The following is a 12,500-nucleotide window of genomic DNA, read 5'->3' as shown; positions in this document are numbered from 1 at the left end:
CATAGAAGGTCTTTGGGGGGACTCTCCTCATAGAAGATCTTTGGGTGGACTCTCCTCATGGAAGGTCTTTGGGGGGACTCTCCTCATGGAAGGTCTTTGAGGGACTCTCCTCATGGAAGGTCTTTGGGGGGACTCTCCTCATGGAAGGTCTTTGGGGGAGACTCTCCTCATAGAAGGTCTTTGGGGGGACTCTTCTCATAGAAGGTCTTTGGGGGGACTCCTCATAGAAGATCTTTGGGGGGAGACTCCTCATTGAAGGTCTTTGGGGGGACTCTTCTCATAGAAGGTCTTTGGGGGGACTCCTCATAGAAGATCTTTGGGGGGAGACTCCTCATAGAAGGTCTTTGGGGGAGACTCTCCTCATAGAAGGTCTTTGGGGGGACTTTCCTCAAAGAAGGTCTTTGCTATACAGGAGTCCCTAGGTTTCAGTCCTGCTGGATTGTTTTTTGGACATTCAATTCAATTCAGTTTATTTTGTATAGCCCAATATCACAAATCACAACCTCCCCTCAGAGGGCTTTACAATCTGTACACATACGACATCCCTGACCTTTGACCTCACATCGAATCAGGAAAAACTCCTCAAAAATAACCTTTGACAGGAAAAAAAGGGAAGAACCCTTCAGGAGAGCAACAGAGGAGGATCCCTCTCCCCGGATGGACAGATGAACAGATGTCATGTGACCAGATGAACAGAGTTACAGAGTTACATAAACACATTACATGAATATGACAATGTATGAATGGAACTCCAATCCATGAAACAGAAGGAGGTAGAGAGGAGGGGGCGGGGCATCAGCAGGGCCAATGGGAGGCCGGTTCACCAGCATCAGACACCTCCAGGTCCAATGGACCCTATGAGACGTGAAGTCACAACGACTCCGGGGAGGAAGCAGAGTTAAAAAGGTGCAATGGAGAGATGTAAATTCATCCATAAGGAGAGAGAGAAGAGGAGATAGGTGCTCAGTGTATCCTAAAACATCCCCCAGCAGCCTATAAGCCTATAGCAGCATATCAAGGGGCTGGACCAGGGCAAACCTGATTCAGCCCTAACTATAAGGACTATTAAAGAGGAAATTATGAAATTAGGGGTCCTTTGAAGGTTCTTAAAGAACAACTGGTCATACCCAAGAAGAAGGTCCGAAGTATTCCGGACTACGTCAACAAGCTCAAAGAGTTTGTTGTTCGCCCTACAGCATTTCGAGGTTCATCTTGGGTCAAGTGAGAAACCTATTTGAGTATTCACTGATCATAACCCTTGTGTGTTTCTTTCCAGGATGCAGAACCATAACCATTGTCTCATGTGTTGGTCTCTGATTGTTCAAGACTACAACCTTGAAATCATTAAACGGGGTCTGAAAATAGTATGCTATGTAGTTTCAACATTATGTTTGAGCTTATATGGGTGAGGGTGTTACGTGTCAGTGTTGTGTGTTCTCCCCTTCCTCCTTGTTTCCCCTTCAGATGCCAATCAGTTGCTACCTGTACAGGCCAATCCGGCAGCACCTGGGTTCCAGAAGGCAAGCTGGACAATCAGCTGAGTGGGCCTCGTTTTAAAAGGGAGGAAGCCTGAAGAGTTCAGGGTTTTTTGTTGTTGGATGTATACACTGACACTCCTGGTGTGCAGGTTTGTGGTGGGAGGTTGAGGACAGTAGGTAAGTTTGGGGTACATTTGTGCACTCACCTAGGTACGTTGTGTCTAGAAACATTAGACTATTGGTTGGTGCTCCCTCTGTATTGTTTTGATAGAACTTTATTAGATAAGCAGGTGAAGTCATTGTGTTTGTTTCTTTCCTAGAGGTAGTTAGCCAGGCCTAGTTTTGTTTTCTTGATTTCTATTTGTTTGGCACAACCACAACCTCTCCCACTTCATAGAACCTTTGTTTTTTGTGTTAACCGCATGAGAATAAATCTTATTTGAAACCGTTACTCCTACTTTTGACCTCTTTTCACATATTCTTTGACTGCCATGTGTTCGTCAGGTCACTGGTGATCCACGGCTTGTTGTTCGGGAAGCAGCGTACGGTGGTGTGAACACTGAACTTATGTATTCTGTGATGCAGTCCGTCATGCTGTTGATGTCCTCCCCATGTGGTCCACACAGCACATCCCAGTGCGTTGACTCAAAGCAGTCCTGCAGGGCGTCATTAGTTCCCCGAGACCACCTCCTAACAGTCCTGGTGGTCACCGGCAGCCTTTGCACCAGAGGAACATACCTGGGTGACAACAGGACCAGTTTGTGATCAGACCTGCCAAGGGGGGGGAGGGCAGTGGCGCTGTATGCATCCTTAGCATTAGCATACAGTCCAGAGTTGTATTGTTCCGTGTGGAGCAGTCAAGATACTGGTGACAAGTTGGCAGAGCTCTCTACAGGCTGGTGTGGTTAAAGTAACCAGTTATTGCCACGAATGCACCAGGATGTTGACTCAGCAGTCCAGACACAGTAGAGTGGACGGTGTCCACTGCTTCCTCTGGGTCAGCTGATGGAGGCACGTACCCAGCGACAATAATGGCGGATGTGAACTCCCTCTGCAAATAATACGGACGGAAATAATACGAACGCATCCCCACGGCTGACAGTTGGATGTTCGGGCTACAGAAGCGCTCCTTCACACACACATGGTCGGGAATGCACCAGCTCTCGTTCACATACACTGCCATCCCGCCACCTCTCCTCTCACCGCTCTGTATAGCGTCTCTGTTCGCCCAAACAGTCCTGAAGCCGGGAACCGACGCACTGTGATCCAGAAAGTCTCCGTGAAACACATGAGGCTCCACGTACGGAAGTCCCTCTCAGTCTTAACCAGCGCACCAAGCTCGTCCGTCTTATTCGCCAAAGACCTCACATTCCCCGTTACAATCGCCGGTACCGATGGTTTGTACTTCCTGGCCTTAGCTCTCCGCTTGGCACCTGACCTGCAGCCCTTCTCCACACCTCCTCCGGGATCTCAGGCCTGGCGCCAGGGCGGAAGCCGCGGTTTGCTCAGTGCAATCAGCTGATCGAGGGAATAGACAATGGCCATTGTGTGTGGCTCACAGAAAAGCCACGAAAAAAGTTGAGAAAACAGTTACGGATCTTTTTTTCCGACCATAATTTAAACCAAACGTGAAAGAAAAGGGCAGAAAAGTGAGAAGCCAATAAATTAAAACGCAGTGAAAAGTGTGCCACGGCAGCTGCTGGCACGTTTGTAAGAGAGAGAACATCCATCCATCCATCCATCCATCCATTTTCAATACCGCTTATCCTCATTAGGGTCGCGGGGCGCTGGAGCCTATCCCAGCTGACATAGGGCGAAGGCAGGGGACAATAAAACTTAAATCAGACTTATTTCCATCATTGTCCTGAGTGATATTATGAGATCATGTTACTGAAGCATTGTCGGCCCGGTGGAGCCAGTCTTCACTTCTTTACATCAGATGGTTTAGACCAGTTCGTCCCAACCTATAAGACTGGATATCTTCTATTCATGTGTCTTTCTGTCTTTCCTTTGCTTTTTAAAGATTATTTTGGGGCATTTCTGAGTGGACAGTTGTAGAGGAAAGAGGTCCGACATGTTACACGTGTTGTATGCACGTTAAATATTCAGCTGCCACGCCTCTGTCTTCCTCTGCCATGTCCTCATTCCTTTCATGTCCTATAAGAAGATGTTAACAATGTGTTGTTGGGGTGTTGAACACAAACTGGATGCGTCGCATTCCTCCGACAGTTTGCCTCGAGGCACTTCACTGCACTCTAAGTGACATTTACTTAGTATCCGTTTTATTGGGAGCTTTAAAGGGACAAACTCCGGGTTCTGAGGAAGGAAACTTTCTGTGTTCTGTTCTTCTTTCGTGAAGATGAAGGCGTTTGTGGGACACGGTGAGCGAACGTCCTTCTCTACTTTCAGTTCCTCGTTTATCAGCAGCTAAAACCAAAGTTTCTCTTTAAGATAAAGACATTTCAAGAATGTGTACATCAAAAGAAAACTTTATTTCAATTCTTCTTTTTCTGATCTGGTTTGTATAATAATCTTTTGGTAGTAAGCAGTACATCTATTATGTTTCATATGACCCTTTTATTAAATGTTAAATTAACTTTTGGTTCAATTAAATAACTAAACATTAATCAAACTGGTTTTGAGCATTCATTATTATTCATCCTGCTTTTGTTTATTTTAATTTCATGTATATCTATGTGTCCGTGTCCTCCCAGTTTCCCAGCAGGCCTCAGTTGATTTAGTGATTGAGGGGGTGGAGTCCGTCTTGCTGCCCTGCCAGAGATCTTTGATCCGTGGTGTCACCAAAGTCGTGTGGAGGCACCACGGTTCCAATCCCTCAACCGTCCACCAGCATCAGGACAAACATGAGCCGTATCTCCAAAACCAGCATTACAGCAGACGGACATCAATGTCAGCTGACGCTCTGGTGACGGGAGACTTCAGCCTCAAGAACCCAACTTCTCTGACAGCGGCTTGTACTTCTGCACCATCCAGTCAAAAGCAATGGAGAGAAGAAGAATCTATATTGCTAGTTGTCCGAGGTGAGGAATAAACCCTACCGCCCCCCTTTCATGTCAGAAAAAAACTAAACATAAGTGCCCTCTTGGATGAGCCTAAATGGTTAGTACGAAGTGATAAGAGTGCTCTTCCATGGGAGAAATACAACTCTCAGCCTCCGCATGCTGCTGCTGCCCTTCATCAATTCCCCTCAGACAGCCTGAAGGCAGTCTGCCACAGCTGCTGCCCACTTACCAGTTCATCTGAATCAGGAGTGGTTTGTCACACGTGAGGCCAGCTGCAGATGAGGAGAAACTTTCTTTGTGACGGAGGTTTTGGTCCTGATGGACTTCTGCCCTCAGCCAGAGGGGAGTGGCTCCGTGTCCAGGGTGTAGGGGTCTGCCACAATCTTTCCTGCCTACCTTTATGGTCCTGGATGTGTCCTGCGAGGTCCTCAGGGTCCTGGAGGTATACAGGTCCTGTAGGGTCCTGGAGGTGTACAGGTCCTGTAGGGTCCTGGAGGTGTACAGGTCCTGTAGGGTCCTGGAGGTGTACAGGTCCTGTAGGGTCCTGGAGGTATACAGGTCCTGTAGGGTCCTGGAGGTATACAGGTCCTGTAGGGTCCTGGAGGTGTACAGGTCCTGTAGGGTCCTGGAGGTGTACAGGTCCTGGAAGATCCTGAAGGCTTACAGTGTGTCCTTGGCGGTGGCAGCAGCGTACTAGGTAGTGATGGAGGAGCTGAGGAAGGACTCGATGATGGAGGTGTAGGACAACATTTTGATCATTCTAGTAAAAATGTGTCTTAAATCTTTGAAAAGATTATTTCAGGATCATCTGAATCTCATGTTGTGGATTATGTTTCCCAGAGAACGGTTCACTTTCCGAAGGGTCCTCATGGTCCTGGAGGTGTTCAGGTCCTGAATATATATATAAGTGTATATGTACACATATGTATATGTATGTATACACATATGTGTGTGTGTGTATATATATATCCATCCATCCATCCATCCATTTTCAATACCGCTTATCCTCATTAGGGGGCGCTGGAGCCTATCCCAGCTGACATAGGGCGAAGGCAGGGGACACCCTGGACAGGCCGCCAGTCCATCGAGGGCACATGTAGGGACATACAACCATTCACTCTCACATTCACACCTATGGGACATTTAGAGATCAATTAACCTGCAGCATGTCTTTGGACTGTGGGAGGAAGCCGGAGAGCCCGGAGAGAACCCACGCTGCCACGGGGAGAACATGCAAACTCCACACAGAAGGACCGCTCCGACCGGGAATTGAACCCGCGGCCCTCTTGCTGTGAGGCCACAGTGCTAGCCACTACACCACCGTGCAGCCCGTGTGTGTGTGTGTATATATATATATATATATATATATATATATATATATATATATATCCATCCATCCATTTTCAATACCGCTTATCCTCATTAGGGTCGCTGGAGCCTATCCCAGCTGACATATATATACATACATACATACATATATAATCTTTTTTATGTCTCCATGTCACATTGCAATGAATTGTGGGTAATTCCCTCGGTTAAAGTCTGCATTTAATGCAGACTTATGGAAAAGGTTCATAAAGGACTCAAACCCTCCTAGACCTTTGACCCCCCTGGAGTCAACGGGGGTCCGTGAGGGGGGAGGTTGTTTGTCACATGTCAGCCACTAGGGGGCAGCAGCACACAGTCATGGAGCCCACTGCCACGGCAACGCTTTATTACAGAGGACGTTGTTACAGACACGGAGGAGACTCCTCCCACTTTAACACCAGGGTTTTAACATCGCTCCAGTTTAAGGTGGAGGGGGAAGTCCTTCGTGGTCAGTCCACCTTAAGAGAGTCCACAGAGGCGCTCGCTGACGTCCCACAGCCTCCGGGCCACGGCGTCGTCTCGGCCCCGCGGGTTCACGTCCTCCACGGCGCAGCAGGAGAAGTAGCGTCCGCTCAGGGGTTCGATTCCCTCCTGCAGGGAGCAGTGCAGCGTGGTCTGGGCTCCGGCCTCCGGGTCCAGGAACAGCAGCCGGGCCACGGGCTCGATGAAGACCTTCTGCCACAGGCTGACGTTACGGGACAGCTCGGTCCGGACCACACCTGCAGGAGGAGAGGGGCACACCGGGTTTAAAGGTCACCTGACCTCAGGTGTCGCACATCGGTGTCTTCATGGGGCTGAGCTCAGCTCCAGAGTGACGTCTGAAACGTCTCCTTCAGCAACGCGTTTCACTGCTTCACGCGTCAGAGTGCGTTTTTAAAAGAGCTTTTTCAAATCCATCAAAACGTTCAATGAGTAAAACAACCGCAAACTATTCTGTAGAAGAAGAAACGCTCTACTTCCTGTTCCTGCAGCTACATTAGGACTCCTGCCAGTTTGAGGCAAAGGTCCCGAACGAGGACGTCACACTTCCTGTTTCAGTCAGCGGGTTAGTGACCTCTCGTGACCTCTCCTCTCGTGACCTCTCGTGACCTCTCCTCTCGTGACCTCTCGTGACCTGACCTCTCGTTACCTGACCTCTCGTTACCTGACCTCTCGTGACCTGACCTCTCGTGACCTCTCGTGACCTCTCCTCTCGTGACCTCTCGTGACCTCTCCTCTCGTGACCTCTCGTGACCTGACCTCTCGTTACCTGACCTCTCGTGACCTCTCCTCTCGTGACCTCTCGTGACCTCTCCTCTCGTGACCTCTCGTGACCTGACCTCTCGTTACCTGACCTCTCGTTACCTGACCTCTCGTGACCTGACCTCTCGTGACCTCTCGTGACCTCTCCTCTCGTGACCTCTCGTGACCTCTCCTCTCGTGACCTCTCGTGACCTGACCTCTCGTTACCTGACCTCTCGTGACCTGACCTCTCGTGACCTCTCGTGACCTCTCCTCTCGTGACCTCTCGTTACCTGACCTCTCGTGACCTCTCGTTACCTGACCTCTCGTGACCTCTCGTGACCTGACCTCTCGTTACCTGACCTCTCGTGACCTCTCGTGACCTGACCTCTCGTTACCTGACCTCTCGTGACCTCTCGTTACCTGACCTCTCGTGACCTCTCGTTACCTGACCTCTCGTGACCTCTCGTGACCTGACCTCTCGTGACCTGACCTCTCGTTACCTGACCTCTCGTTACCTGGGTGGACGCTGTAGCAGCTGACCGAGGACCCCTTCAGCCTCTTGGCGAGCTCGTGGGTGAACAGCATGTTGCACAGTTTGCTGTTGCAGTACGCCTGGAAGAACTGCCAGCTGTAGCGGCCGGTGCCCAGGTGTCTGTGCACCGCCAGAGCCTGAACACAACACACCCAGTTGGTTAACACGGGGGGGGGGGGGGGGGACTCCACAGCCTGGACCAGGTCTCTGGACTCACCTCCAGGTCGATGCTCCCCCAGCGGTACGCCATGGAGGACACGGTGACCACGCGCCCCCCCCCCGCCTCCTTCAGGAGCTCCAGCAGCAGGTACGTCAACAGGAAGTGACCCAGGTGGTTCACCCCGAACTCGATGCCGAAACCGTCTTCTGTCCGTCCGTCAGCCACCAGACCTGCAGGGCAGGCAGAGAGGTGTGTGTGTGTGTGTGTGTGTGTGTGTGTGTGTGTATATGTCTGTGTGTGTATATGTCTGTGTGTATATCTGTGTGTGTATATGTGTCTGTATATGTGTGTGTGTGTGTGTGTGTGTGTGTGTGTGTGTCTGTGTGTGTGTGTATATGTCTGTGTGTGTATATGTCTGTGTATATGTGTCTGTATATGTGTGTGTGTGTGTATATGTCTGTGTGTGTATATGTCTGTGTGTGTATATGTCTGTGTGTGTATATGTCTGTGTGTATATCTGTGTGTGTATATGTGTGTGTGTGTATATCTGTGTGTGTATATCTGTGTGTGTGTGTGTGTATATGTGTGTTTGTGTGTGTATATATATATATATATATATATATATATATATATATATATATATATATATATATATATATATATATATATATATATATATATATATATATATATATGTGTGTGTGTGTGTGTGTGTGTGTGTGTGTGTGTACCAGCGTTGTTGATGAGCAGATCCAACCTGGACTCTGTTTCCAGGAAGCGTTCGGTGAAGCAGCGGACCGACTTCAGACTGGCCAGATCCAAGTGCATGAAGAGAACGTCAGTACTTCCTGTTTCCTGGAAGAGATCATCATCATCATCATCATCATCATCATCTGGTGACGACGATGTTGTATATTTACTTTAATAAGACAACAAAAAGAGTTTATGACGTTACACACGTTAGAATGAGAGAACGTCCACTTCAACTCCTTTCAGTACACACAACGTACACTGAACCTCCTCCTCATCGTCCTTCTCCCTCTCCTCGTCCTTCTCCCTCCTCACTCTCCTCCTCCTCCTCCCTCTCCACGTTGTCCTTCTCCCTCTCCCTGCCTCTCCCCTCTCCTCCTCCTGCCTCTCCTCCCTCCTCCTCCTTCTCCTTCTCCCTCTCCCTCTCCTCCTCCTCCTCCTCCTCCTCCTCCCCGTCGTCCCTCTCCTCCTCCCTCTCCGTCATCCTTCTCCCTCCTCCTCCCCGTCATCCCTCCTCCTCCTCCTCCTCCTCCCCGTCATCCCTCCTCCTCCTCCTCCTCCTCCTCCTCCTCCCCGTCATCCTTCTCCCTCTCCTCGTCCTTCTCCCTCCTCACTCTCCTCCTCCTCATCCTCCCTCTCCACGTCGTCCTTCTCCCTCTCCCTGCCTCTCCCCGTCGTCCCTCTCCTCCTCCTGCCTCTCCTCCCTCCTCTCCTCCTCCTCCTTCTCCTTCTCCCTCTCCTCCTCCTCCTCCTCCTTCTCCTTCTCCCTCTCCTCCTCCTCCTCCTCCTCGTCGTCCCTCTCCTCCTCCTCCCCGTCATCCTTATCCTTCCTCCTCCTCCCTCTCCGTCATCCCTCCTCCTCCTCCCCCTCCTCCTCCTCCTCCTACCTGTTGGATATCTGCGATGGCGGCCTCGGCCTTGACCCGGTTCCTGCAGGCCAGGACCACTTTGGCTCCCTTCCTGGCGAGGTGCAGAGCGGTGGCTTTACCGATGCCAGTGTTCCCTCCTGCAGCAGGAAGACCAGCACCCGTTATTCTGGTCCACATCGTGGTCCAGATATGAAACACGGCTCCTTCAACAACCTCTGACCCGCCCCCCCAGGGAGCTAAGCTAACCCAGCTAGGGTCCTCACAGAGACCTGGATCCATGGTGGACCAGGATCGAGCTGCAGGGCCTCTAACCGTTAGAGGATCACCAAAGTCCTGACCCGAGGACCCGGGTAGCGTTAGTCTAGCCGGGTCATCAGGTCACATGTTCAGTACTCACTGCTAGCTAACAGCTCATGGTAGCATGCTAACATGCTAAGCTAAGCTAGTGAACGTGACACCTCAGACTAAATGTTTACTAGAAAACAGTCAAAGATTGTTTGTAGAGTTTTAGGATAAAAATAAGATCAAACTTTATTTTTTATATTTGTAAATTGAAGTTGCAATAAAGACCGTCGGAGTGAGCGTCTGCGAGTCAGCCGTGTTCGCCCGTACGGAGCGATGCTGGAAATTATACCGTGCTGCAAACAGTCCACCACTTGCTGTATCCGCCGTATGGCCCGACCCACATCGCCATTCTGAAGCATTACAATCGTATCAGGTAACTACATCTTTGACTTTAAACGTGTGTGCTAAGTTTAGTTACGTTTGGAGCATGTTACATCGGTTTATTGGGTCAGGGCGAAGGATCAGACCTCACCGCCCTTCAACGAGTCCATACAATCTTCACAGTGAAGCATCATCAAGGTCTGAAGTCTATTCTGACACATTCTGAGAGGATCTGATTAATCTGTGAGGAGAAGGGTCTGAAAGTAGAAAACATGTAGCCTACTGTTGCCACTAGGTGGCGCTATGACTAGAATGCAAAATTACCATATGGATGTCTTCAGGGTCAGTGTGTCATGACATATGAGAAATATGGAGCAGATTACATAATGTATGGCCGAGTTAAATCAACTTAAATTGTTATGGCGAATGGCGTTTATTTGAAATAGAACCCTACTCACATAGTTTTGAATTTTTAAAATCCTTTAATACATTTTCATTGCTACGGTCTCTAGAACACACTGCCCGATTTTGGAATGAATCGGGTTCAAGCTCTAGGAGTTCGCAGTTTTACAACGTCCAAAAAAGTGAAAAAACATGAAAAAACGCAAAAAAAGGGCTAAAAATGGCGATATTGAGCGATTGACTGCAGCGCCCCCTAAGGAAAGAATGAGGGAACGTTAAGGGACTCAATGTGGACATATGATAGCAATTTGTTATGGATAGGCCAAGTCATTTGGAAGTTATGTGTGTTTAAATATGAGGCCGCACCCTTTAAAGTGTATTGGTCCATATCTTCTGAACGCAATGAGATATCAACAATCCTTTGATAACATTTGATGACATTGAACCAATAATGAACCACATACATTTTCGTAAAGATCGGACTAAGCGTTTAGCATAAAATGGAAAAGTGGACATGTGTACCACATTTCAAGTCAATCGGTCATTGGGTGTAAAGGGGCTGGACTTTTCCAACTCAAGGGGGCGCTATGGAGTAAATTATTTGTACACAAATGCGAGACCTCCAAATTATCACATTTTTCGCCAGGCCTGATATGCAGGTTAAATTTAAGAACGTTTGGGATATGATAAAGGCCCAAAAACGACTTTGTTGCGAGGGAATAATAATAATAATAATAATAATAATACTAATAATACTAATACTAATCTTTAGAAAAACAATAGGTTCCTCGACGTCGTCACGAGGACCCTAATAATCCGTTTCTTTCTCTCCCCTCCAGCTTTCCTCGTGGCTCCATGTAAACCAGGTACCTGGGAGCCCCGCCCCCCGCCGACGGCCGGACTCACCTGTGATGATGACGGTCTTGCCGGCCATGGCCGCGGTGCCTCTGCAGGTGGCTCTCCTGAAGAGCGTGCGCGTGAGGAACACGTAGCCTCCCAGCAGCAGCGCGGCCAGCAGCAGCAGGGGGACCATGTCTGAGCGGTGTGGGGCCTCCGGGGAGCCGGGCAGCCGCCTCTTATACCGGCCGGGCCGCACCGGTCCGACCGGCTCGGTCCGGTCCTGCCGGTCCTGCCTCGGCGTGTTTCACCTGAAACTACCGCTGCGGTTTGATCTTTCACCCACTGCAGAGGACTTCCTGTCGGAACCTTCAGAATAAAACCCCGTGGACGAATTCATCTTTATAAAAGAAGAACATGAAATACTCTGGAAACAATAATCAATACAATTATATGTTGATGTTACAATAATAATAATGTAATGTTTATTTATTCAGTACTTTTACTTTAATTGTTACCATGTGGTTTATCTAAACAATAATAATAATAATGTAATGTTTATTTATTCAGTACTTTTACTTTAATTGTTACCATGTGGTTTATTTAAACAATAATAATAATAATGTAATATTTAGGTATTCAATACTTATACTTTAATTGTTACCATGTGGTTTATTTAAACAATAATAATAATAATGTAATGTTTATTTATTCAGTACTTTTACTTTAATTGTTACCATGTGGTTTATCTAAACAATAATAATAATAATGTAATGTTTATTTATTCAGTACTTATACTTTAATTGTTACCATGTGGTTTATTTAAACAATAATAATAATAATGTAATGTTTATTTATTCAGTACTTATACTTTAATTGTTACCATGTGGTTTATTTAAACAATAATAATAATAATGTAATGTTTATTTATTCAGTACTTTTACTTTAATTGTTACCATGTGGTTTATTTAAACAATAATAATAATAATGTAATGTTTAGGTATTCAGTACTTATACTTTAATTGTTACCATGTGGTTTATTTAAACAATAATAATAATAATGTAATGTTTATTTATTCAGTACTTTTACTTTAATTGTTACCATGTGGTTTATTTAAACAATAATAATAATAATAATAATGTAATGTTTAGGTATTAAAGGTTCTAAAGGCTCTGGTTAGGAGTAATCTG

At 47.5% G+C, this 12,500-nt stretch overlaps 1 protein-coding gene and 1 long non-coding RNA gene across 2 annotated transcripts; one reads left to right on the top strand and one right to left on the bottom strand.

Annotated features, from left to right (window-relative positions):
* Positions 1-5,956: 5,956 nt before the first annotated feature.
* Positions 5,957-11,816, bottom strand: LOC117725431 (dehydrogenase/reductase SDR family member 13-like). The gene is made up of 6 exons (XM_034525594.1): positions 11,379-11,816; positions 9,423-9,541; positions 8,517-8,640; positions 7,843-8,015; positions 7,609-7,762; positions 5,957-6,588 (listed from the first exon to the last, which is right to left on the bottom strand). Exons 1-6 carry the CDS (start codon positions 11,503-11,505, stop codon positions 6,329-6,331), a joined length of 957 nt encoding a protein of 318 aa, XP_034381485.1. The 5' UTR covers positions 11,506-11,816; the 3' UTR covers positions 5,957-6,328.
* LOC117725432 lies at positions 7,951-11,396 on the top strand. The gene is made up of 4 exons (XR_004608929.1): positions 7,951-8,034; positions 8,560-8,681; positions 9,962-10,122; positions 11,312-11,396. It is a non-coding gene; the product is annotated as an uncharacterized LOC117725432 (long non-coding RNA).
* Positions 11,817-12,500: the final 684 nt, after the last annotated feature.

Source organism: Cyclopterus lumpus, chromosome 22 (assembly GCF_009769545.1).
Source record: "Cyclopterus lumpus isolate fCycLum1 chromosome 22, fCycLum1.pri, whole genome shotgun sequence".
Classification (NCBI taxonomy): domain Eukaryota; kingdom Metazoa; phylum Chordata; class Actinopteri; order Perciformes; family Cyclopteridae; genus Cyclopterus; species Cyclopterus lumpus.
This window is presented reverse-complemented; position numbering and strand designations above follow the sequence as displayed.